The sequence below is a fragment of the Hippichthys cyanospilos genome, chromosome 5 (genome assembly GCF_059441005.1).
Source record: "Hippichthys cyanospilos isolate Australia breed blue-spotted pipefish chromosome 5, RoL_Hcya_1.0, whole genome shotgun sequence".
Classification (NCBI taxonomy): Eukaryota; Metazoa; Chordata; class Actinopteri; order Syngnathiformes; family Syngnathidae; genus Hippichthys; species Hippichthys cyanospilos.
This window is the reverse complement of record NC_142373.1, coordinates 26,363,408-26,391,100: the sequence shown is the minus strand read 5'-3', so window position 1 is coordinate 26,391,100 and position 27,693 is coordinate 26,363,408. Positions and strand designations below refer to the sequence as shown.

General features: G+C 38.8%; 1 protein-coding gene across 4 annotated transcripts in view; it reads right to left on the bottom strand.

Moving 5' to 3' along the window:
- Positions 1-708: 708 nt before the first annotated feature.
- LOC148424143 (protein mono-ADP-ribosyltransferase PARP4-like) overlaps positions 709-27,693 on the bottom strand; it is a 53,384-nt gene continuing 26,399 nt past the window's right edge. For all 4 annotated transcript variants that reach the window (XM_088415914.1, XM_088415915.1, XM_088415916.1 and 1 more), the window contains 26 exons: positions 27,477-27,575; positions 27,147-27,330; positions 25,954-26,095; positions 25,216-25,358; positions 25,007-25,138; positions 23,922-24,008; positions 23,670-23,834; positions 23,531-23,577; positions 21,725-21,806; positions 21,333-21,470; positions 21,063-21,252; positions 19,800-19,870; positions 18,808-18,995; positions 18,279-18,378; positions 17,986-18,156; positions 15,543-15,623; positions 15,380-15,460; positions 13,887-13,982; positions 13,619-13,804; positions 13,402-13,446; positions 10,994-11,150; positions 9,925-10,891; positions 8,841-8,946; positions 6,520-6,619; positions 4,303-4,432; positions 709-2,475 (listed from right to left, as the gene is read on the bottom strand). In XM_088415914.1, the coding sequence (XP_088272040.1) occupies positions 2,256-2,475; positions 4,303-4,432; positions 6,520-6,619; positions 8,841-8,946; positions 9,925-10,891; positions 10,994-11,150; positions 13,402-13,446; positions 13,619-13,804; positions 13,887-13,982; positions 15,380-15,460; positions 15,543-15,623; positions 17,986-18,156; positions 18,279-18,378; positions 18,808-18,995; positions 19,800-19,870; positions 21,063-21,252; positions 21,333-21,470; positions 21,725-21,806; positions 23,531-23,577; positions 23,670-23,834; positions 23,922-24,008; positions 25,007-25,138; positions 25,216-25,358; positions 25,954-26,095; positions 27,147-27,330; positions 27,477-27,575 (4,108 nt within the window). In that variant the 3' untranslated portion in view covers positions 709-2,255. The remainder of the gene's footprint in view (positions 2,476-4,302; positions 4,433-6,519; positions 6,620-8,840; positions 8,947-9,924; positions 10,892-10,993; positions 11,151-13,401; positions 13,447-13,618; positions 13,805-13,886; positions 13,983-15,379; positions 15,461-15,542; positions 15,624-17,985; positions 18,157-18,278; positions 18,379-18,807; positions 18,996-19,799; positions 19,871-21,062; positions 21,253-21,332; positions 21,471-21,724; positions 21,807-23,530; positions 23,578-23,669; positions 23,835-23,921; positions 24,009-25,006; positions 25,139-25,215; positions 25,359-25,953; positions 26,096-27,146; positions 27,331-27,476; positions 27,576-27,693) is intronic.

Genomic DNA, 27,693 nt, shown 5'->3' with positions numbered 1-27,693 from the left:
TGATGAAAACAAAGCCTTTTCCGCCCGCTCCACTATTTGATAAGCACTGATGTACGCACACACTATTTACAGTAATTTTGGAGTACTGTATTTGGAATTCCGTTCTCCAAATGGGTGCAGTTTCTAGCATCTTCACATCTTCATTGTTTCAGTACTTTTTGCAAAATCTGCTGTTGTATAACAAGGAGCTCAATGCAAAATTCTAAATCGACCCTGCTTTATTTTTTTAGTATTCTCTGTTTGAAAATGGGTCATATGAGTGACACTAAGCCATTTCTCCTTTTGTCCAAAACGATTTCGGACAAAAGGAGGAAATGAATTGTTTGTCAAAAGATGTTTTTTCTGCACAACAGTGACTTTGACACGAATATTTTTGGGTTTAGTGGCATCTGAAACATCTCAACAGTCCATCCCTTTGTTGAAAACATGAACAAAAACAATGAAAATGTGTTTTAGGTGACAAAATAACTGTTTACATACATTATATTCTACTACACTACACTACTACAGTACTAAAAGTATTAAAAGTAGGGCACGAGTGCCATCTATCCATTCATACAAAAAAAAAAAAAACATATAGTTGTAGTAGCTAAAGGATTTTACTTGACGAAAATGCTCATCCACGGCACTGAGAGTTAAAAACGATTAGCAAATATATTTATAAAAACTTAATAATGATAAATAAAAATCGAGACAAAAAGAAAAGGCTTGTCTTTTGTCCATGTTTATTGTCGTTGCAGCAAAGAGGTCAGATGAACAGTATGGGTTGGTTAGCAACCATGAGGTGATTTTCTCAATTATTATTAAACATTGTTGTGAATTGGTCCTAATTACTATGTGTGAAGAAAAAAAGTCATTTGAAATAATGTAACCAATATGCAAACAAATCAATCAAAGCAGGGTAAAAAATGCAGGTAAAAAAGCAGGAAAATGTAACTGGTATGAAATTAGCATTAACCCTATATTGACACCCCGATAATTCACACTAATCTGTAAATTGTATACTTTGAATTTACAATCAATAAATTCAACACTACTACAATATTAAGTGGGTCATCTATCCATTCATTAAAAAAAACCCCACAAGTAGCATGTCATATGTACTTTGAATTTATAATCAATAAATTCAACATAAAGATGCATTCAAAACCAATACATTTTCATACCATTTTGTGTTAAGACAAAGGAAGTTACAAGCAAACATATATGTCATATCTCACCTGTGAAACAACCTGCTAGATAATAATCGTAAAAAGAAAAAAATGCTATATGAAAATTATTAGCCTTTTGGATGAGTACAGTGGGCCCCCGGTTTGCGAGATTAATCCGTTCTGCGGTTGAAATCGTAACGCAAATTCGCCGTATGGCGGGCAATCCAAACCTATGTTAATTAGCTAAAACCCCAGCTAAAAACATCAAAATTGTAGATACAAATTAAGAATTGGTAACAAAATAATATAGTAGGTGCTACTTATATATTAACCCCAATTAAATAACATCAGGAATACATATATAAAATATGTATTTACCTTTGAGTGATGTGACGAGCTTGTTATGGCCATAGTGTACCCCCTTGTGAGGTTAGCCTTGCCTAGGCTATCCTAGCCTAGCCTTCTTCGTATTTCTTGGTTATCTCCAGCTTGGTTTCAATACTAATCATTTTCTCACTTCTCTCTTTAACATCACTAGCATTCTTGGGACCCATGGCTAACCCTTTCAACTTTGAATTAAGCAGTAAAATGCACTATAAATACAGTTTTGTAACCACTTGCTATAGAACAAAGCTTTACCATTCTGCCATTTTGAAACGAGTGAAGCCGACCGATAGCAGACCAGCATCTTAGTTACTCCGTGATGCCGACCAATAGCAGACCAGTATCTTAGGTAGTCATGACGCCGACCAATAGCAGACCAGCATTGTAGTGACATAAGCAGTGACGCACGTAGTGACGTTTGAGAGCAGTGCCCCTGGCATACAAGCACACATTCCAACCGCCACGTTCAAGAAGAGAAGTTGTTGTTTTTGATGTGGTAAGGTGAAAAAAATGGTGTAAAGAGAAGACAAAAAAAAAAAAGTCGCGGTCCACGTCATAAGATGAAAGACAGATAAGGCAGGGACATCGTAAACCGGGGTCCACTGTATTTTGCTGTTTTGAAATAGACTATGAATATTTCTCTCTGATTAAATACAGGCATAATCTTTTGTGAGCGCATGAGAACAGATTACTGAAATACAGTATTTCCATATGTGATAATCAACGCACCAGCACAGGGGAACGTGCAGCAGACATGTTCCTCCTCAGCTTCAGGCCTGCGAGAGGCGAGAAGGTGGGGGGACCGTCATAGCCCAGCAGTTGGCGGGTGGCCGTCTCCCATGTGAACCCGAACTCCAGGCGGCTGCATATGCAGGGGTACTGGCGGTCCGCCAAGCAGACCCAGTCCACAGCCTTCTTCACATCCTGCCAGTGTGCTGGCCTGCTTTGTGCCAAACAACAAAAACAAAAAACAAATGGATGTATGATCAACACTGATCATTCACTACAGGTGCCGCCGGACACGCCTCCCAAAACAAGACAAAAAAACGCATCATCCAGTCATGTTTTTTGACTGCTAAGCTAAATAGTCAAGCAGTTATCATCTTTGAGGATAAATGTGACTATGTTTCATGAAAAGAATTTAAAGACAAAGATGTTACTCCAGATATGAATCATTGAAGCGAATCATTCAGCTCCCTAAAGCAGTGGACACCAACTTCCTGTCCGCGGACCCCTATCAATCTGTGGCTCAACTGGTACCGTGACTCATGACCCGCACACGAAATAATGATGTTTTGAAACCGATTTACTGCAGTTTAACGGTTCATTCATTGGTGCGTGCTTTGTTTGGCTTGTTTTTTTGGCACCGTCTCTGGCCGCTCTTGAGATTCCATTTTTGTATGATTGATTTAATCAATTTAATTTGTGTACATTTTGTACATATCTTTGTACATATTATCAAGGCTCAAGCAAGCTGAGGGCCACCATTAGTTTCTTGTTAATCATGAACTCATATTTGATATGCATTTTATATTTGCCATTCGGAATGTCTAATGGACGCATGCAGAGTGTATCCGGAAAGTATGCACAGTGCTTCACTTTTTCCACATTTTGTCATCTTACAACCCCATACCATACTACATTAATCTTTTACCTCCAAATTCTACACACAATACCCCATTTATGACAATGTAAGGCTGCACGATTAAAGGAATTTTAATGGTGGCTGCCACGATTAATTAAAATGAAAATAGGTGATATTGGTGTTCGCCGGTGAATACAGAGGCGAGGAGTGTGATTTAAAAAAAAGCTTGGAAGGATTTCGATCATTTGAATCTACTAGCCGGTGACATTCCATGAGTCTTCACAAAGAGTCTTCTTCTTTCATGCGTCTAGAGTGGGATGCGATGACATGGTCTGAGAGTCATTGAGGTGCCCTTTGGCAAATTTTAAATGGGCTTCCAATTTTTTTTTTTTTTTTTTTTTTACAAAGGAGTAGCTTTTGTCTGGCCATGCTACCCTACAGGCCTGATTGATGGATTGCTACAGAGGTGGTTGTCCTACTGCCCTCTCTACAAAGTGGTCACCTCCATGACAACGGCCCTTCCCCTGATCGCTCAGTTTAGATAGCCAGCCAGCACTATGGAGAGTCCTGGTAGTTCCAAATGTCTTCCATTTCCAAATAATGAAGGCCACTCTGTTCATTGGGGCCTTCAATGCAGCAGAATTTTTGCTTTGTCCTTTCCCAGACTTGTGCTACAAGACAACCCTGTCTTGCAGGTCTACAAACAATTTCTTTGACGCCAACATGCGCAGTCAACATTGGGACCTCATATAGGACAGGTGTGCCTTTCCAAATCATGTCCAATCAACTGAATTTACTGCAGGTGGACTGCAATTAAGTTGTAAAAACAGCTCTAGGATGATGAGGAGAAAAAAGTATGCAACCGTGCTCATTTTTGAGCTTCAGGGCAGAGGCTGTAAATACTCATTTATACTTTATGCTGATTTATAATGCCCCCCCCCCCCCCAATTTGTGTGTAATTTTTGTTGGCTAGAAATGAACTTACCACAATTTGAAATGAGGCTATAAAATTATAAAAGGTGGAAAAGTGAAGTGCTACTCCTGGATGCGTTCTATAGGCTATAGTTCTGAATTTCAAGACAAACAAAAGAAGTGAAGCAACAATGTGCAAATGGTTTGTTCATTGAGCTCAGAGGCCGCTACAATGGGAACATATAGCATTGTGTTTTTGATGAGCTTCACCTGAGGGGACTATCCTCCAGACAGAAGAGTGTGCGCAGCAATTTGCCTTCCGGAAGCCTCTCCAACCGCATCAGCTGCAGGACCAGAAGAGTCGCCAGAAGCCCCAGAATGTCAGCACAGGCCTTAATGCCTACACCACACCGCAAGTGCAAAACAGAAAAAAAAAACAAAACAAAAAAAACAAAAACATGCGGTTTTACTAAAAAATATCAAATTTAATTTTTAAAGTCTTAATACACTATTGATGCACTACTGAATCTAAACATGCAATAAAAATGTTCTGGGTTTTGCTAAAGTTGGTGGACGATGAGGAAAATTGGCTGAAAAAGGGTGTTGAGCTGGCTAATTCCTACTTAGTAACTTTACCAATATCCATCCATCCATCCATCCGTTTTCTATAACTGCTTATCCTCACACGGGTCACAGGCTTGCTGGTGCCTATCCCAGCTGGCTTAGGGCAGTAGGCGGGGGACACCCTGAACTGGTTGCCAGCCAATCGCAGGACACGCAGAGACGAACAACCATCCACGAACCCAATCACACCTAAGCACAATTCAGTATGTGTAATTCACCTGCTATGCATGTTTTTGGAAGGTGGGAGGAAGCCGGAGTGTGGCCTATCAGTGACAAAATGTATTTTATTTTTTTGCTCAATTTTTGATGCTGCAGCTGATATACCGGTGCGGTTTATAGTCTGGAAAGACAGGTTAAGTATCCAGTGACAGATATAAGGTTACAAAAAAAAAATCAGTTAACGTGAATCTTCAAGTGCTACACAAACCGCTATTTACTACAAGGGTATGTAATAAGTAATAAGCAGATTCTCACAGCTTTTAGAAAAGAAACCACTTTGCAATTCAAGTCACTCTCTCACAACTAAAGCACTTTAATATTTGTCACCAACTAGTATGATGCGATTAGAAAATGTTCCTATTTCCTCAGCAAAGATGAAGTCTTTAAAATTCTTCTTGAAGATTTCTATCTAACAAGTGAATCGTCTCAACACGTTAACTGTACAGGTGTTTTATGAGAACATTCATCAACATGTAATAGGGTTTTTTTTTTTACAACTGTTTACCGTCTAGCTGTCTGCATTACAGTATTGAAAACCTCTAGTACAGAATATTTTTTTAGTCAGTGAGCTGTTCTTTCGTTATAAATGCATAAAATGCTTTATGTGTTTGATACAAGAAATGCCACATTTAAACTTAAAATTTTCTTGAACTAGCAATACTGAAAATGTTCTTAATAAAACACAGTTTGCTGTTAGGCACAGTTGATTTGTGAAACAGCGCTGGCCATTATAGTTTAATCAAAAACATTTTTGAGAAAAAAAAATGGAAACCCATTGGTTATTAAGCGAAATTAACTAAGTAAAAACAAAGTTTATTCAATTCCATCATATTTTTAATCAGGAGCTGCACTGCAGCACCTCTCTTTTTTTAATTCACTGTTCTCCAAAATGCCTTACTTCAGGTACTGGTCTTATTTATTTTCTTTACTTTTTCCCCTCAGTCTATAGCTCATGGACCGGTGGTTTGGGATCAATGGTATACAATGTCAAAACAGCATTTTGAGACAAATAAAAGACACAGAGACACCATAATGTAGACTTACAAAGTAAAAAATGAGAAAATCACAAAGATCTTATATTAAATATCACTTGATTAGTCACAATTTTTCTTCATCAAATACAAATTTGATGAAATTTGATTAAAAAAAAAAAACCTTATTCATTGACAGAAATGGTATTTTATTTTTATACATTTTTGTGCTTACCTCTTTACACTGCTTTTGAGTAATTTAGTAAAAACAAACAAACCATGACTTGTTGATTTTGACCATTGAAACACATCAAAACAGAATAGGGTTAGGGTTATTGAATGGAAATAAGGCTAGTATAATATAATGCTGTCCTTAGATGTGATTGGGAATATGTAAGGTCGTTCGTCTTTGTGTGCTCTGCGATTGGCTGCCAACCCCTGGCTGTTACCCCGCCCATTGCTCGAAGACAGCTAGGACAGCATGCGGGCCACGCTTGTGATGATGAGTGGTAAGGATAATACTTGGATAGATGGTAACACAATGTGCAACAATCAGTGCATGGATGTTGTAACATGCACACTACTGTTAAAACACTGCAATGAGAAATGTCAAAACAAACACGATTGTATCACATTTTACTCAGTGAAATTTCAGGGAAGAAGTGGTTCTCACCGAGGGAGCGGATGCCTTTACTTTCAAGGAACGCGGTGAAAACATCGAGATCAATGTTTACGAACCTTCCCAGTTCTGCGCTCAACTCCCAGTAGCCATCCTACAACACAGATATAAGATGTTTCACCAAGTCAAGGGAGGAGCGTTTGGACGCTGATACAGACCGGACATGGCATTGGAAAAATAGTACAATTGTGCCTCCGCTTATGGAAGCCTCTTGTTATGAAAAATACAGCTTACAAAACCGTTTGGCGGAAAAATACTGTCTCTAGTAACGAGAGAATTCAAGATAAGAAAGGCGATATTGTTAGCATATGAGACACGAGATACCAGCGCTCAAACCAACATGACTGTAATGTAATATGTTATCACAACTCGTGATGTCTACCATTTTTGTTAGTTTGTGATGCATTTTTTTCATAATTTATTAATATGCTGGCTTGCTCACAAACGAGACACTACGTTTTTTTGCATTGATGTTTACAGCGGTCTTCCACTTTTCATCTTTACTCATTTCATCCATACCTCCCACCTACAATTTACACCGTAGAACTAACAAACATGACATTGACATTAGCTACGGCTAACATTGTACATTTTCACATAAAAAACACAATGTAACATATCACTTTGAGCCATCTTACATTTGCATTGTTAGCACATTGTTGGCATTTAAGCAATGACATCACACAGGAAGCACTTCGCATGACCCCAAACTAAATTTAAGAACACTTACATGCTCAAAATAATCCAAAAATATATCACTGGAAATAAAAAAAAATAAAACAAAACAAACAAAAAAAAAACCATACACATTAAACATCCTAAAAAGGTGTCTCTCTCTCTCTCTCTCTGCACTCATCACCAACACACCAGCACCATTTCAAGACAAACAAGTGAATTGCACTCATATTGTCAACTGCCACATTAATACGATCAACTTTAGGAGCGTTTAGGGGGGTTTAGGAGCGTGATTCATAAGACAAAATTCCTTCCGGAACAAAATCATTTTTTAAGTAGAAGTTCAACTGTATGTAGTAATCCAAATCCAATGCAACCAATGCAACCTTTAGGCTTAAGGCAAACTCCCACTGAATGTGTAATGACCAAATGGGGGTTTTGTGACCATGTGCGCATCCTGTTCCCGGGGAGAAAGGTGATAAAACTGCATTCCTCATCATCGTAAACCAATTGTTTAAATTGCTGCCAAATGCCTACCCAATCCTCTAGGACAGCATTGTCTTTTGTACCTAGGGACCTCCTAAGCAAATTTAAAAAAAAAAGGGTGCGGATGAGCTCTTCAGAATGCAGCAGCCTTCCATTCATGCTGTTCTCCTCTGTTCTCCTCATCCATAAGAATAAAAATGCCTTCTCTCCTTCTTTGTGTATGGTTTCTCACAAATGTCTAACAGGTGAACTTGACATGAGAGTAATATAAAAGTAACACAATAGTAGTGTAACACATTACATTTCAAATACAGTAATATTGTTATGTAATTAACTACTTTGACATGACAGTAATAGGTAGTAAATAATGCATTGCAGTTTTGAAGTAACTTGCCCAACACTGACATTGAGTCACTGGGAACTTTGGCCTTGTCTACATGTAATTTGTTATTTAAACCCGCAGTCTCAACCTCATCATAGTTGTTTGTTTATTTCAAGAAATTGGGTCTATACGAATCCAGCACGGTGTAGTTTCATTCAGTTACAAGCATGCCAAATTCAGTCCAATCAGAAAGAACTTTCGACTCTGACGTGTCCAATCAAAAAGAACTCTGACATCACTAGTATCTGCATCTTTGGCGGGAAAAAAAGAGTAGAGCGATGACACAAATCTCAGGTTTAAGCTGGTTAGACGCAACCATGAAGCCGGGGGCTTGGGCAAATCTCCACTTTGGCCGGAGGTTTGGAAAGATTCGGTTTTGATGAAAAAAAAAAAAAAAAGCCCGGCCACGAATAGCAAATAAGGTAAAACGGAGAAATTCACTGCCATTTTGCAAGACCCCGGCTGCGTGTCAACAATGCCTTTGAACTTAAAAACTTCTATCCATTATTCCGCTATGAGATTATAAAGCAAACTAACAACCTATAGCAATTGTATAGCAACTGATACGACAAGGGACAAGTCAAAATAGGTCACAACTGTAAACAAAAGATACAAGAGTACATAAAATGACAAAAAGTGACAAATACTGCATAGCAAAAGATCGCAACGGTGCATAGTTTAATACATGTTGGTACTGCATAGGATCTCAAGTCATGGTGCAGGTGTAGGAAATGCCCAAAAGGCCTATTGCAATATTAATTTATTGACTTACTGAAAGTTGCATCTGGAAAATCTTGGGCCATTCCCTATTCTGCATAATGTAATCGATGCCATCCAACGATGTGGTTCCAGGAAATTTCCCGCTACCAAACTTGGTCCTGCAATACAAGATGTACAGAAATTAACATACACACAATATCAACAGGGATGTTTAACTCATGTGCTTATATTTTTAACATGCGGTAAATAAATGTGTTTCAAAATACAGTACAGAGGACAACTCCGGAAAAACTTGTTTACAACAATAACTAGTAAGGTTAAATGCTGACATTTAAGACATGTTTACATATTTATGAGTGCGTAATTAGCAGCATACAAACATTTTAAAATGGTACTTTGGTTCATGAGTGCATTATGACTGCTGCCACGAAAGATGTCCACAGTTGTAATCTACTGCTGCCCTCATTGGTCGATGTTGCGGTAGGAGCCAATCATATGTCTAGTAGGAGTGCCCGTGAGCTGTTTGCCGAATTGCCTGGCCAGTCAGTTGAGGACAATAACTGGAGCATTCTCCGAGTGATTGGCACGCGAGCGAGAACCGCGGCTTAGGAGAACGGTCAGGACAAACGAGAGCGCTGGGAAGCTGTTATCTAGATAGCTATTGTAATGAATTGGAATTTCAAGTGTAAATTCTGCTGTTTGGTCAGCTACAGGCTCCACTCTTGTTTGATGTCTGAGGGCTGTTACTCCGAGGGCAACTCCTCTGTGTCTCCTGACTACAGCTAAGGGATGAAAACAGGAAGGGATAACAATACAGTTACTGTGTAATGTTTGATATTTTAAGATTTAAGTAATTATCTGTACTGCAGTAGGTTAGGTTGAAGTTCAAAGAGTACCCTTCCATGTACAGTACATTTACAGTTAACTCGTCTGTTTGGCATGAAACTTCACGGTGTGGCGCTCCGCAATATACCTTTAACTTTTTTAAATGAAAAAAATAAAAAAACGCAAAGCACTGAGAGTGCAAAAGAAAGAAAACATTAACACCTAACTAAAAAAACTAAAAGACTGAAACACAACAAAAATGTAATGACTTTTTAAATTACTGAATTAAAAGGGCATGTTTAGAAACTTACCGGGAGGTCTGATAGGCTACTCGGCGTCTTGGCATCAGTGAATGAGACTTGAGAGTTCTGTTTTCCAAAGTGAATTCAGGTGTCACCTTGTCAAGTGCAGGCTTGCTTACACCTTGGCCCACAAATGAAAAACCCACTGCGGAGGTGTATTCAGCAGGCTGGCTAGAAGTTTCAGCTTCAAATTCAATTGTTTTCTTCTTCAATAGTAGCTTGACTCCAGATTTTTTTTTTGCAACCCCAATTTTAGTTAGTGCATCAAAAGTATCTTCCCTAGATTGGCATAAAGAAACTTGTGTCAGTTGTTCTGGTGGTGCCGGCCCACCAAAAGTGTCAACTGCTGATGCAGCGCGACTAAATGAGCCACCAATTCTGCCCAACAACTGAGTTGGGACTTCATTGGCCGAAACTGCTGAAGAGTCCCACACTCTTCCAGGACTCTGTCTGGAAGTTTCCACTGAAATGAAGTCCATGTCATCATTTTCTAATTCATTCGATTCTTTGGCTTCCACGGAGCTTTCACTGGTAGCAGCAAGGACAGGTCGACGGTGAAGTGACTGCTTCAGTGGTGTCAATGATGGGCTGCAGAGAATCGGGGGTTTGCTTGCATTTGGATCCCTAGCTGCAGGTGCAGGAGCACCCAAAACTTGAGAGGAAATGGAAAATGTATTGCTCTTCAGTCCAAAACCAGATGAAGCACCCTGTATTGTGGCCATTATGTGAGGTGGAGGGTCTGATGAGATGGATGTCTTCACATTCGATGGATGGGGAGGTGAAGGACCATCGAATGATACGTTGCATGGTGGAAGTGGCAATGAAAGAGGAACAAATAGTGGCTGATCAACAGGTGGAGGAGGAGGAGGAACAAATAATGGGCCGGAAGGAGGAGGTGGAAACATAATAGAAGGACCCGTAACAGATGCAGGTGGTGGAGCACCCATTGGAGGTGGAAGAGAAACAACTGGGCTATCTGGTGGAAGGGCAGAAATGCTTACATTTGATTCTTTGGTTGTAGAAGAATGTGGAGGAGCGTCAAAAGTATTACAAATTTAGGCAAAAAATGCACACTTACCAGTAGCAGAAGGCTGGAAAAAATGGACGTCCATTGTATATAGCCCCATATTACTCTTCAAATTGGGACGTCCTTTGATTGCACTTTCGGAAAAAGAATCGCTCTGTCTCTCACCGCACACTTCTGGAAATGTTGGGGATGGCGATAGATTGGGACTCTATAAAAACCAAAACAGTGAAACATTATTCAACTACACACCTGGGCCTAATCAGTGCTACAGTATAACTGAGTGACTTCAACCAATAACAGTTCATGAAATAGTCCTTGTTTTGGCCAAGCGTAAACTGAACATATTGTAGTTTTCACTATGTGAAAGTCTCTGTGAATGAGCTTATTCTAGGGATAATAAACATATTTTTGGGGGTGGCTGTGGGAGCTGCTGTCTGCGGCGTCATAGCTATTTGTGAGACTGAGATTGAGTGATCGGCACTTGCTCTGGCACTCTCTTTTTAGCTGACCTAGGATCTTCAGAGTGTTATATTTATAAGAGATGATAGTCAATACATGGTATATTTGATGTCCCCCATTGGACAAACAATTTAGCTCAATATGTGGGACGTCTCAGCTGAAACTGGACAGTTGGCAACCCTAACCGCAGCCCACGTAAACAGCTATGAGAAGCCCAACTCTATCTAGATGGATGATAAGGTATCTTACGATAATATTATTAAAGATTTTTATAACGACGTCAAAAAGGATATAGTAGGGGGTAAACAAAAATTTGGAGAAAGCCATGCTAATTGCTAAACTAACCTAATGTTATCATGAAATACTAGAATTACTAGTGCTTGTAGAATGTTCATAGAAATCATGTTGGAATTGCGTTAAAGCAGACAATACACAACTTTGAACAGCAAAGTAGCAAGCAGTTTAATAAATGTCTTGGAAGAAGATTATACAAAAATATTGGTATACATGCAACTAAACAGGAAATAATCAGTGTCCTATATGTCTACTGGACAGCGTGGCGTAGAAGAATAAAACGATTTTACTATAGAGAATAAGCGATTTAAGATATCTGAAATTTTAGATATTATCTTAGATATAATATATTGAATAGATTGAATAAAACATATTTTTTCACAATAATTTTGTACATGAAATAAAATAATTCATTCGTTAATTTTAAATTTAATTTTCAGATTTTTTTTAGAAACATTTTATGCCTCTTATTTGGATTGAGATCTATATCTGTTCAAAAATATATTGACTACTTTGCTTAAGTTTACATTTGATAATAATATAGTGCAACATCATATGAGGTATATTCATGTAATTTCAAAATAAAGTCCGAAAAGGTAAGTTGCAATAGTGTATTGTAGTTTTTTTTTTCTTTGTTGTATGGTTTTCCTTTGATATCACACATCAAAAACATCTAAAAGCCTGAGTTGGGTCAAAATTTCCCTTAGGAGGTTAAGAACATACGGCAGCGTGGATGCATGCTACCACATGTTTTAGGCGTCTGGTGTGTGTGTTAAATACAAAACAAGCCAACGCAACTGAGACCGGGCCATTAAATACAGTGTGTCTTTTGGCTGCTAAAATACTGTAATTAAACATTTAAGTACCATATTTCCTGCACCATAAGGCCCACCTAAAAGCCTTACATTTTCTCAAAAGCTGACAGTGCGCCTAATATATCGATCATATCAAATGATGTATATGAATGTTCTGTTATTACAATGTGTTGGATACAAGTCCGTGAGCTCTGGTCAGCCAAGTCTGACAAGCTATGAAGCTGAGCGTCTTGCTACTTTTTCTCAATTTAGTGGAGTGAGCTTCATGAACATGCAGAGTAATACTAATCAGGAAGTATTTTCCCTCAGTCTTCATATAGTACAGCTGTTTCTTCATTTTAGCAGTTGTGGGAACACTTATTTTGTATTAATAAAGTTTATATTCTATGAATAAAATTTGATGACTTTGCTGATTGTTTTTAAAACATTCCCCTTGGTGCAGCACTAGTGGATGATAACGCAAAACCATCTAATGGATGCATAATGCAATCCCAGTCATCAACGTAGTTTCTATTCCGTGTGATTTATATATGAAATGAAAAAAAAAGGCCATTTATTGAAGGTGCGTCTTATAATCTGATGTGCCTTATAGTGCGGAAAATATGGTAAATATATTTACCACCTTATTCTTAGTCTCAAATATGTAAAGTATAAATGCTTCTCACCTGTTTTAAGAAAAATAAAAATAGTATAATAATTGTTACAAAAATAATAAATAAAAAAAAGGAAAATAAATTTTGGAACTAAGTACTTAGTTTAAGAACATTCAATTATAAACTAGGACGTAAACTCATTCATTTAAAATTTGTGAACTAATAACTAATATGCATGGAAAATTAACTTTCCCAACACTGTGCCTAAAAGAAAAAAACTGAGGGCAAAGAGACAAACCGTGGGAGAGTATTGGCACAGCTCGCTGGAGTCTGAATCCAAAACCTGCACAAAACAACAGACAAAATCAGCCTATAAAGAGAAGCACAAGTAAAATGAACACGAGAGAGGATGCTGTAGCATAATTGAATGGTGTACTGCTGCACAATTGTTAGGTGAATGTGTACACCTCTTAGGCATTTAGAATAAAGTACTATTGGCAGACAGTTGTACTCACGCTCTTGGACCCATGACAAAAAAAATTGTCTGCCAATTCAAACATATCCTCCTCCTCCTCCTTCTCCTCCTCGTCTTCTATGTCAGTCTGGAGAGATGTCCAGTCGATGTACGGAAGAACGTCTACATCTTCTTCCGCTAGCAACTTAGGGATGTCCGTGAACCCCTTCTGTGCTTGAACCGGCTCCTGATAGGTAAAACAAACCTTGTGTTATGACATATTAGAGGAGTGATGGATGGATGAAGTAGTCAGTGACAACAAAACAAACCCTTTCTTCAATGGCCACAAAGCTGGTGAACTGGGAGAGGATAGAGAACTCTTTGCTTAAGTCAATGATGAAGGACTTCAACTGGTTTTTCTTCCCCTGAGAACACAGATACAATTAAAAACCAAGAATTATAGAACACTTTTCACCCTATTTAGATAGATAGATAGATAGATAGATACTTTATTCATCCCCGTAGGGAAATTCACATTTCCAGCAGTATCCTCAAGTCGACATATAAAATATGAGAAATAAAATACACAAGATACACATAAGTCCAGTACAGAAGTATACTTAAGGTGCTTGTTCAGTGTAAACAGAATAGTGTGAATCGTTGGAGTCTAGTGCAAGTATAATTAAGGTGCTTGTCTTATCTACTGAAATAAGCCTACCTAAGGAAAAAAATAAAACTGTTGTTTTATGTTGTTAGGGTTGTTAGGCTGTGAGAATGCCTATATTCTATTAATAAAGTTTGAGTGACTTATCTGATCAATGAATTGGCATTCCCTATCTGTATCATAGGGTATCTAATGTATCTAATGGATACATAACAGAATGCAAAGGCAGCCCCAGCCACCACTGTAGCTGCGCCTTATTCGGTGTGCCTTATTTATGAAAAAAAAAAAAAAAAAAAAAAAAAAAGGCCATTCATTGAAGGTGCGCCTTATAATTTGGTGGTGTGTGTGTGTCTGTTTGTGTGTGTGTATATACAGTGGACCCACGGGTTACAGCGTCCCTTGCCATCGTTTTTTTTTCATGGTGCGATGTGGAATACTGCGTTTTTTTCATCCCTTCTTTACGGTATTTAGGTCATCTTTTTATTTGTATTTATATTTGTATTTGTATTTATTTGTATTTAGGTTGCCCTCAATGCCATGCAAAGCGTCATTACAATGCTGGTCTGCTATTGGTTGGCGTCTCCTCAGGGAGATGCTGGTCTGCTCTTGGTCGGCCTCACTCGTTTCAAAATGGTGGTAAAGCTTTGTTCTATCGCGAGTGGTTACAAAACTGTATTTATAGTACATTTTACTGCTAAATTCAAACTTGAATTGGTTATCCATGGGTCCCAAGATGGCTAGTAATGTTAAAGAGAGAAGTAAGAAGATGATTCATATGCAAACAAAGCTGGATATAATCAAGAAATACGAAGCTAGCCTAGGCTAAGCTATATGGGCATAACAAGATGCATTCAAAGGTAAATAAATCTTTTCCTATATTTTTGATTTATGATGTTTTCTGATTGTATGCATGTATTTTATATATACGTAGCACTTAGTATACTATTTTGGTCCCAATTTTTGATATGTATGTATAATTTTGATATTTCTACCTGGGGTTCTATACGCATTAGCTATTTAACATAGGTTTAGATTGTCCGTCATATGGTGAATTCACCTTACGAGCCATAAACACACACATAATGTTTTTGTAAACATTTACATAAACATCAACATCCCAAAGTCAATGCACTTAGGGTTTGCACTTTTGTATGACACCTCATGTTCAGTTTGGTTGGAATCCAAGCTTCCGTCTTCGTAGTCTCTGATGAGAGCTCTTGCTGTCAGCTTGTGAAGAAACTGGATTCACACACATTAAAGACATTTACCAACGTCATGAAAAGAACAACGTATTTGACATTAAAGAGCTCCATCTTCTAACCGTGCCCCTTGTCTTTTGCAGTTCACTGGTGGACACCATGGTTCTTAGCTCCTGGCCGCTCAGGTTTCCGAACAGAGTAGCCTGCAGATGGCAAACAGCAAACTCATATTAAAACAAGATCAGTAATACACAGTAAATCTACACTGCTGATGTGGAAAAAGTCATTTGTGAATTCAATTCATGTAGTTCTGCTCCTGATAGTTTGGCGATAACGAACATCACATATTTTGTCTTACCCTCTATCTGCAATGTTTAACCTACTGTACATGTGAGGTACCACTTGGCTGGAAACAGGCCAGTTAGAGCTTTAATTAAAGCTAATGATCTTCTGAACCAGACCAATTTTTTTATTATTAATACTGTAGTATAGCAAAATTATTTGAGACCAGCTCTACAACCGTGACAGGATCCTCAAGGGTGCATGGGAGTTCGCCCAACCAGTCTACATGTGCTTTGTGGACTTGGAGAAGGCATTCGTTGTTGATAAATGGCTTTTGCTTGTCATAGTAGAGTTTTAAGTTGCTGGACCTTGATTGTGATATTTTTACACTTTGCAAAGTATAACATATGTATGTATATTACAATTATGTATGCATTATGTATGTAAATTACACTAAGTTGAACACAGTTCCCAACTTCATTGGAGTTGAGAGGAAAAAAAATCCTTTGATATACTAAAATACCATATATAACACTATAATACTATGAATTAATCTGAATTTAAACCAACTTCACCTCAGTAAGATTCCAAACTACAGGTGATGGTTTCCTCGCCAAGCTAATAAAAATGTGCTCAGAGGAGCTTACAGCTGCTTGATGTCCCATTTGTCAGCAGTCTATGGACAATCACATGGTTCCTGACATCTGGAAAAAGTTTCTATCATTCCTGTTCCCAAAGTTGCATATCCATCGACAAATAATGACTACATACCAACTGCTCTGACTTGTGTCATTATGAAGTGTTTTGTAAGAATTATTGTAAATGAACTTGAGTCGGAGGTGGCTCTTAATCTTGACCCATTACAATTAACGTACAGGCCTGGGTGCTGTACTGAGAATGCTGTTGTCGGCCTCACTTATCTTATTAGTAAACACTTAGAGCAGTGGTTCTTAACCTTGTTGGAGGCAGCGAACCCCACCAGTTTCATATGCTCATTCACCGAACCCTTCTTTAGTAAAAAATAAAATACGGGTGTATATATACAGTATATATATATATATATATATATATATATATACATACAGTGATCCCCCTACTTCGCGGTTAATGGGGGCTGTCAACCCCCTGCGAAGTCTGAAACCCGCGAAGTAGGGTATCAGTGACTAGATTTCTATGTACGCCCCAATAGAGCCGCAGTAACCATAAGCAATCCTTTTTTTTGTATTTTTTTGCCTATTTTATTTCCTTTCTCCTATTATTTAACATTACGTTATCCTTATTAACAGTATTAACATTACATATTGTGTATTCATTAAATAACTAATCTTAATTTTCTTCGATTGTTTTACTGAACATAAGTTAAAAGGATAGAACCTTAACAGGATCAAGTTAAAAAAAGAAACTCTTCTGTGTATGTTTGGTATTCATTTTGACTTTAAATACAAGACCGATCATATTGTAGGATTGCTCTGAACATGCTAGAGTGCCCTATTTTCTCTGCAGTAATTGTACCATGCTGTTATGTGTGTTTGTATGTGTGTTTTATATGTATGTCTGTTTTAACACTGTTGTGGACAAATCCCTTTGCTCAAGACAAATTTCCCCCTGGGGACATTAAAGTTAATCTTATCCTATTTGGAAATTAAGTTTAGCATTTTAACAATTCTCAAGAAGACACATTTTTGGGCTGCAATAATAATACCTGAAAGAGAACATGGACTCTCTAATGCCTAAGGCAGAAAGAAAGATGAAAAAGGGAAACACACCTGCGTATTGATGAGACCTCTTCAATACTGAATGAGAAAGGTTCCAAACCCTAGTAATCGGCTGTATTAACAACCACAAAGTTTAGTTTAAGTGGCTGGTACAGCTAGCTGATGGAGCCAGCACAACCTGCAGCTGAACATGTTAAAGTTGGTGAATATGATGGCTAACTTCAGGAAACATCTTCTACCAGAGCCAAAGGTACTGTGGGTCACTTGCTTAGCACTGGTGGTTTGGGTGCTCCAAGAGAAACCTCGCACACCAGCACCAGGCTCCTTCCATGTGGAGAGAGGTGACATTTAATGTCCTTAGGGCCAGCTTTTTTAGCCAGAGATAGGATTGCCTTTAGTAATGGGCCCATGGGATTGATTTTAGTACATTTTTGTTGATCTTATGTAAGATTCTGTTTTAAATTTCTCTTCAAAATTGCTATTGTTCTTCTCATAAGGATATTTCAAGATTATTCTGACCTTGACAATGTTCTAATTAATTGAATAACTGAGCAAGGACATACTGTACCTGTGTGCAGTGTGGCACAAAGCCATAGATCAGCGTGTGACAGTCGTTGAAGAGCGCGTGCAGCTGCTTGGGGGCCTGCACAGGAGGAGGTGCTAACGGGTTGAACTGTTGCCACTTCACTGACACAGAGCTGCAGCCAGGAGATGCCATGCGCCTCACCTGGCACTCCACCTGTTGCCAAAACATAACAGGTCCTAGGTTTGTTTCCATTGTAGCTGTGAGCATTCGAAATAGTAAAGGCAAATCACATTAGAAATATAAGTGGTCGTGTCACATTTGCAGTATTTCCTCACCTTTTCTGCCCATTTGTGTTTGCTTTTGGCATCAAAAAAATCATAGGCTCCACATCCTGCCTGGGCAAGGGCTCTCAGCATGTGCCGATTGGCTGTAGAGCTAAAACCAACAAAACAAACAAACAAAAAATGGACAGAGAATGCATTGGCAAAACACAACCCATAATTCTGATCTCTTTAGTCTTGATTCAGATACAATTAGTATTTGTCAATGTTATTTACATTTGAACTTATTTTTCTTTTATATTCAGTTTGACCATTGAGTATCATTGGAATGTCATGTATCATGTGTCATGAATCCTGTTTTTTATTGAGTCAGCTTAGATAAACTCCAGTTACCTTCAACCCTAGTGAGTCAATTCATGTCAAGTAAATTCGATTGATACAGCTACAATTCGCAACGATGATATAAAGACTCTTAAAACAATGAGCCTGAATCCAAAGCTCTATCTGTATTTTATCCATGAACCAAGAAGTAAACGCCTCCTGTAATGTTCATGTAACCTATGCCCCCCTTGACCTTTCTGACCTGATGCCACAGGTGAAGAAGCGGCTATGTTCGGTGTTGTCCCTGAGTAGCTGCATAGTGACATTGACGTTCTGGATGTGGCCGTCGGACAGCAGGAGAAGGTTGCGGACGCCGTGGGACGGGGGCAGTAGTGCTAAAGCTTGCAAGGGCCGCCAAAGTTCAGTGCTCCCCCCCACCGGCGTGATGGACTAATAGGAAAAATAAAAAGAGAGGACACCGAAATAGTAATGTACACACTTTTTGACTCAAATTGGTTTTTAGGAGGCACTATGGATTCCCCGTCGGGTGAATACAGGATATGGCCAAGCAACTCAAGAATATTGGTAGGCAAACATCGACACCAGCCTTATTTTTCAAGTACTCTGTAGTAGCCCATACTGATAGCAGCTGAGGTCATTCCTCTCATATGCCTATTAAAATATGTGAGTATGATGTATACATGTTTATAAGGTTTATATTAATGCATACAATGCATTATTGCTGTTTTTTTAAACAATAAGTGATATGCCTTTGTTTACTTAGTAGTTTCTACAAGGCTGAGTGCACATTTCTTATGAATACCATCCATCTTTTCATATCCCCATTAAAATACAATTTTTATAAGTATATATAGAATAAGGTCTTTATATGTCCTTATAGAATGCATCCACTGTGTGTGTGTGTTTTGTACCATAATTTATAGTCAGTAAGTTGTTTGCGCTTTATTTTGGACAGAACAGATGGATGATTCTTTGTCATAACTAAATGAAAGTTCTTCATTTAAAATGAATAGTAATTTGTAAGTAGATTTGTGGTATGATTTCTTGGTGTCGTTCTGGGTAAGTACTTGTACTGCTATCTGTTTGAATAAAGTGGTATCGAACAGCCCTAGTTAAGAACGTTTTTTTTTTTCTTGAGGCTTTTCTTATGAACATTAGTTACAAATGCACTTTTAAGAGTATCCCTTTGGTCCTAACAACATTATGGTATGATCATAAGTAGCCAGGACTGACCATTATGAAGTTTTCAGCATTTCGTCGAGCTTTTTCAAGAGGCTGCGGTATCAGGAAAGCTTGTGTGTGATCTGATAAAACAACACGACAACAAAAAAGAAATGAATGGCATTTAAGGCTTCCACAAGTTGTTATCTCATCTTTTACAGTATTTGTGGGTACAACATGCTTAACTTTGCTGCAGTGGTCTCTTTCCCTGTCCTCCTCAGGCTCCTGACAAACTGGCAAGATTGACATCCTTCTTTGTCTTTTGTTAATGTGTCTCATTGCAGTTTATAAAGAAGCATGGTTTTTTTCAATTTCTTACAGGTTATTAGTTTAAAAAAAAACAAGGAAGTCTTAACTGTGCAATGGAAGCGCTTGTATGAGTCAACAATAATAAATAGAAGAACGATACATTTGTTCTACATTTTTTATAAATTTTTGTTCTTCCCTATTGATGAAGTAGTATGGTTGTCTGCAGAATCAGCTGAATATCAATAAATATCAACAGGTGAATTTCATCTGCTCCAAGATAAAAAATGACAAACTAAAACCAATATTATATACACAAACCAACTTGAGGTCAACCATTCACATTGACGTTCCATCTCCGGGCTGCCTGTCTTCATGAAACTCATCATGCATGTTTTTTTCAGATTGTGAGAGAGAGTTTTTTTTTACTTTTTGCTCATTTTTTGTTCAGCCTATCCTGACCACACTTCTTTTTCAAAACCGAAAAAATATATATTTTTGTTTTTTTTCCTCTAATTTACACTTTTTGTCGGATTCAAATCGTTCCAACAATAAATTGTTCAGAGTACCATACATTTCACTTTTTCCATAAAATTCAAATGTTTTTGGCACCCACCTGTATTTACTGTCACTTTTAAAGTTACAGCATACCAGGGGTGTCCAAACTCGGCCTTTGAGGTCCTCTGTCTTGCATGCTTTCCCTGACACACCTGATTCAAATGAGCAGTATTGTTATCACGCTGCTGCTGTGCTTGCTGACGAGCTGGTCATTTGAATCAGGTGTGTCGGAGAAAGAAACCTGGGAAACATGAAGGATACCGACCATTGATGACCGGGTTTGGACACCCCTGCAGTATACTGATTCTCTGTCATTGAACTGAATTTGTTTAGGTTTTGTTTTTTTTTACCTGCTGGGAGTGCATTCAATGTAATTGTTAAACTTTTTCCTAAAACTTGACAGACTGCATAGCAATATCTAAAAGGCATAGTGGCACCAAAAAAAAGAAAAAAGAAAAAAGTTATGCTGACCTGTGCCAAACAAGATGATGTTGATTTTAAGGTCACCCTTAAGGCTTCTGATGACATGCTGGGCAATCCTCTGTGCCCAGAGTAAAGGTTCCCCACACATGGACTCAGACGTGTCCAGCAAAATGACAACTTCATCGGATCCAGAAGTTGGTTTGATGTCAAATTTGGGGTAGAAAACTAGCATGCAGGCCTAAAGGGTGGACAATGAGGTCACACAAAAAGAGCAAAACGGCAGATGAAGGCTGACAGACAGACAGCAAACTGTCAGACCTGGCTGTCCTTGTCAGGATGCTCCTCCACCCACATCCTGGGCAGATGTACCTCCGACAGAGTGACTGACAGCTGGAATCCTTCTGGAGCCATGACCTGCCCGGGCAGCACGCTCACTACCGCCTTGCACTCGGTCCTCTGCAGGATAACGAGAGCGAGCAAAATCATCAGCTCTGTCATGGCATTGTGGCAATGTGTGATGTTGAAAGGCATATGCGTCAGCTTTTGAAGCATTGCAGATACACATTTTTGTAGGAACTAAAATATGAAAACTGTCCTAAAAGATAACAATCGAAAAACTGTGCATCCTTATGAAGCTGTGGATTCAAAAGACATGAGAAGTAATTTATTCCAACTGATATGATACATGAAGATATAAACATGAAATCAACCTTCATCTTGACTTTGTGTGTAAGGCATCGCAGGCTGCTGATCTCATACGGCATCTCAATGGACATGTCCAGGCTGAACTCTCTGAGAGGGAACAATGACTTTATTTACATGCACGTACATATGAATGCATATTATGTCAGCCAAATGTTTCTCATGCAGCGATTCCAAAACAGCTGCCATTTGATGGGCACACAGAAACTTGAAGACAGCCATTTCCACATCACACAACTGAATCAAACAATTTAGGAGTGAAAAATGCCAATCTGCAAGTTTAAGATTTTAATGAAGAACATCTTTTAGGGAAACTTAATTCACTCAATTGTGCAACAAAAATTGGCAATTTGGAATATATGTATTAAGATTTATTAAAATTATTCACATTAAACTCCACTTTTTTTTTAAATTTACTGTCACTGCACTCAATAGCTACACCTGTTTTTAGTCCATTAACAACATTTATAATTAATTATATGCTATTACGTAACGCATTATGTAAATATGTAACTATATCGCAAGTCAGTGTGTTGTACTTCTTGGATTTATTTAAATTTTCATTTACACATATTTTGCTTTGCTGTTCTCTTAATTTTACTCTTGTTAGCCTTGAACATTAGAATCTGTTCTCAGTTGTACAGTACAAAACCATTTTTTATTGATTGCTATTTATTAAACAATCATGCTGTTCATTTTGTATTTAGCGGCTCGATGACACAGAGGTTAACACGTCCGCCTTACAGTTTCAGGGACTCAAGTTCAAATCAACATTACTCCACCAATCCTGTGTGGAGTTTGCATGTTCTTCTCGAGCCCACGTGGGTTCTCTCCCGGCACTCCGGCACTCCCAAAATATGAATGGAAGGTGTAATGGTCATACTAAATTGTCCTAAGGTGTGATGGGGCGCGTGAATGGTTGTTCGTCTCTATATGCCCGGCAATTGGCTGGCAACCAGTTCAGGGTGTTTCCCTACTGCCCAAAGTCAGCTGTGATAGGAACCAGCAAGCCTATCCCGTCTGCCTCACAGTTCGTGGGTTCGCTTCCAGCTCATGCTTTTTTTGTGTGGAGTTTGCATGGCTGAATGGGTTTCCTCCCACAGAAAAAACAACAACAAAAATAACATGCATGGAAGGAAATTGGGACACTCTAAATTGTCCTTGGATGTGTTTGTGGGAGTGAATGTTTGACTTGTGTGCCCTGCCTTTGGCTGGCAACCAGATGAGGGTGTAGCCTGCCTGGTGCCCAAAGACTGCTGGGATAGGCTCCACCACACCCATGACCCTTGTGAGAATAAGCCAAGATGATGGATGAAAAAATTATCTTCTCCATCTATGTAGGAATCATTTTGAGTAGTTATTATACATTTGCCATGATAGTACATATTTGCAGCATAAATGAGTGTTTTCAGCTTGGGTGTGGCTACAAGAGGACGACTCGACTGCAGAGTGCGAACAGCTGATAAGGAGACATTGACAGCAGAGCCCCTGGGAGGTGACGTCAGGACCTCTGAGCTCATATCCACTACCAGAGAATGTGAAGATTGATAAAGGATTCTTGCTAATATGAACACATAAACAAGTATACTGTCTGCCAATTTTACATGTAATCAGATGCCTCTGTATCATATAAAATGGGGGGTGTTAGAAGTAGCATTGGAGAACGAATGTGCAGTGAACAAATAAACGCTACACTCCTTCTCCCTCTCGATCCCACTTGAGAAAATGATGAAACTGAGTGCCTTTTCTCTCTTTATTGCCTAATTATTATAAATGTCTATTTGGTGAACCTGACAATCTACTTTCAGACGAACCTTGTATTTGCTGCGTCATCCGTCACACACACTTTATCCACGGTCACCTGTTAAAACATCAGTTTGCCAGGGCTTTAATTTTTTGGTCTTCAAACTATAGAAAAAAAAAAAATGGATATCCTAGGAAGGCCTGTCTTACCTGCGTAGTTTGATTGAGCGCAGCACTTGCCTGCCACGGTGCAACACTACCAGGCAGGGTGAACAAAACACTCCCGTCCTTGATGATGAGCTCGGACACAAAGGTCACTTTAATGAGCACGCTGGCGCCTGCTGGCAGGTTGCCCACGCTAATGGTGAAAATGTCCTGCAAGGAAGGGTGTAGAGGCCACACTGTAGGTGAGATCAAACTCTATTGACATGTGTTGTGAGCTTGGGTGTGTGGCATGCTTACTGGGGCATCCTGATCCATGAGGTAGGCTCCGTGGCCCTTCTCTATAGCCTCCTTGTACTGCTTACGGGCCTGCTCTTTCTCCTTCACCTGGCATCCAAGGACATGACAGTAAACTGGTGTGGAAATCATCAGACAACAAGGCTAGCATGACATGCCACTGAAGCCCCAATTCTGGATTACGGCTGATTGTTTTGACTATCCAGTCTGTTTTGTTCAAATAAAGTCTTAACTTAGTTTGTCAAAAATATGTTAAATGTGTATTTGCGTTTTTTTTTTTTTTTTTATTATTACATGGTAAATTGGAAACGAAGGCTTATGTTTGTTTTGTTACAGTCAATTTTTGCTTTTGTGTAACTGATGTGGCCTTAAGAAAGAAAAAAAAAAAGACAAAGACTTTATTTAAATGCCCATCCACCAAACATTTTTTAGGTTGCTTGTCTTCATTTTGGTGGTGGGGAACTGTACTATTTCAGCAGATTTTATTACTAAAGTAGATCATACGGCAAATATGAACAAACAACCATACACACCTCAGGACAATTTACAGTCTTAATTAACTCAACACGCACATTTTTGGAAAGACGAATAATAATTTTGTACTGCAAGAAACACTATAAATGCAAATTACACAGACATGACTGACCTCCTGTGCGACATGCAAACCACTAGTCCATCACGTACACTTTACTTAGAATTTGTGCCATTATATTATCAAAACGAGACCAAAGGACATACTTTTAGACAAATCTTTTTTAGATGCAGAAGTGCAGGAAAAGAAACATACATTTCAGTAAATCAATCTTCCAACTCTTAAATGCAGTTTAGGAGCACCACATCCACAATAAAGTAATACCTGTTTGAAAAATGCCCGGCAGGTGTCTTTTGTATCGCTATGAGGTGTTGATTCGGGAACATTTGATTTAAGATTTATTCAAGAAATGCAGATCTGTATTTTTTTTTTTTTTAATGCATTCACGAACTGGATAGAAAACATGGAATTTAGGTCATTTGAAGACAACATAAAAATCCTAAGCCTAAGTTTGATTCTATTTCTTTAGCAAAGAGGACAATTTTAGATACTGTACCTGTCCCACAACATGTTTCCCATTAATGAAGGCTTCAAAGCCACACACGACTGCGTAATCATCCAGAGGGAAGACATACTTGGCTTCAATAGGCATGTTGCTCAAATTAGTGTACTTTTGGAAGATGACCACCTACAAAAAGATAAAGGCGTAGAATAACAAAATGTCTCCGTTCGAGGACGCTTGAAGATTGTGAGAAATCCTCCTACATGAGAGAGCAAATCCATCAACTTGCACTTCACATGTACAGCCAGCAGGGGGAGCTGCTGCCCTGAGCTGTCCATCAGTCCTGCGGTCACGTCGTCCAATGGATTCTTTATACTTTCAACACCATCATCATCAGGAAGGATCGCTAAAAGAAAGACACACGTGTTATACTCGCCCCTCCCGTGCGTCATAGGCGATGCCAGCATATTTACATAAGATCTGTGTTGTCTCTACAAAGATCAAATAGTCTTACAAAAGGAGTTGTTCCAATCCATTGCACTCCTTTGTCATGATAAATATTTCCACGAGGCTTGCTGACATGCATGCTCGCCTTGGGGATGGCAGGATGGTCCATTAAGTCTTGTTTCAGTTTGGGAGTTGTTACTGTACTAAAAACTTGCTCAGCTACTTTGCCAACTGATCCTAAGAGAAAACTCTTGGCGAAGGAACTTTTAGTGCCAATTAGGAGCGGCGCCACAATAAGAAGCTTTGCAAACGCAGCCCCTGAGGTTCTTCATTGCACAATCACTTGATATTTATTTATTTATTTGTTACATCGTTGCAGGTTTGAATTGAATCTGTAACAACTGGCATCTTATGGAGATGAGACATTATCATATACACTTTTAAAGAGAAGACACTTAAGGCTGACCTACGACTGACTCCTCAAATGAAAAAACAAAAAATACACCCGCTGACTTCTTTCTACGGGAAGCATGGCAGTGCTGTGGAATGCTCACCGGAGCCAGCAGGGGGTAGGCAAGATTCAGCTAATGTGTCTACAGCTGGGGCGAACACCTTATACTGGTCTCCGTCGATGCTGAATTGAACAACATATTTCAGCTTGACCTGATCTGGACTGTACACCACGTACTCATCACCCTGGAGAACGTAATGGAAACAGAATTAGCTACAGTAATAATTGAACAGTAAACTTTTTTTCAAAAAGGAATTAGAGCAAGTGTGCCCATTATGTAGACAATATGAGCTCCCAGTAGCTTGGTACAGGAGTATCAGTGCCTCTCATGTCATTAACTCTTATCAATCAGCCCTCCATAATTTATGCTTTTGATATACTCTAGGTGGCTGTCAACGGCGTTGTTTTATGCAATAATATATACATGCATACAATTATTCCATCAGAGATAAAAAAAAAAGTCCACGTATATGGTGAAATTTTGTCACCTGGTTGACATGCTAGTCACATGCCAGTTACATGCTTCCCCAAGGCCTAGCTTTAACATGCAAATGGATGACTGAAGATCTAGTCAGCCTAGATCCTAAGATCAGATTCAGAAATAAAAACACAAACACTACAATTTTGCTGAACTTTGATATGATTTTTTTTCAAGTAAATACTGAATGTATAATAAATTTAATCGCTAGTGAATCCGGTGATGGGTGGTTGCGTTATTACTTTAGCAAATGCTAAAGGCTATCTTGAATGACAGTTAAACTGTGCTAAACAATTCTGCATGCATACATTTACCATTATCCCATTTCTTTTGCTGTGTGCCAATGTTGTGCCAATGTAATCAAATTTGCATTCTATGGCCTTGCAACGTGAGCTGACATGCTGCGCTTTTGATTTTGCTTCATCAAATAAATTATAAAATGTTTCCATATTTTTGTCATGGGTAGTGCAATGAATATGTAATTCCACAGATGTCCTCCTGTGTGATTGGCCATTGAATGCACCTTCAGTCAATATGTGCCAAACACGAGTGAGTACAGAGTTTTGTTTTGTTTATTCATGCAGCTACAAATTGATGAAGGCAATAACTTTTTTTTTTTTTGCAAAACTTTGGTCCCACACTGGAAATGCATCACCAGAAACAATCATCTTGAGTTAGATCTGATTTCATTTCTAATGATTCTTAAAAAGACACTTAAAAAGTAAACACATAGTTCACAAATAGTAGCAGAGCCCTACCTCAAACTCGGAGTGAGTGGTGGCGGTGCGGCGGACGCCATGCACGCTGTTGTGTCCCTCAGGGGCCTGAGTCAGAGTGGGGTCTCTCTGGTGAAGCTCCAGGCAGTGCCCCAGGGCTACGTCACACACCAGCAGCAATCGAGAACCGTCCGTTACACCGGGTTTAGAATACTTTAGGGAAGTCCTGTATGGAAGGTGAAGAAGGACAGCCACTGTGAAGCTGATTTATGAGGGCAAACTGATAAAATAATGCAAAGTAATCGAGTGTGGAAGAATAGCATGTGAGGAGGATATCCAATGAATAAAAGGATTTTCCAAATGCTTACTGACCTCATGCTGTCACTGAAGTAAATGCCATTTCCAAGATTGCCAGCATCTGTTCGTTTAATTCCCCAGTTCTCAACCCCAAAACAAGGTAGCAGCAAACCACTAACAGAAAACAAAGGTCAAACATTATCAACATTGGTGTGTTGAAGAAATTATAGTGGATGAAAACCAGCAAATAATGGAGCCCCTCTCCAAAAACAAACAAACAAACAAACAAGTG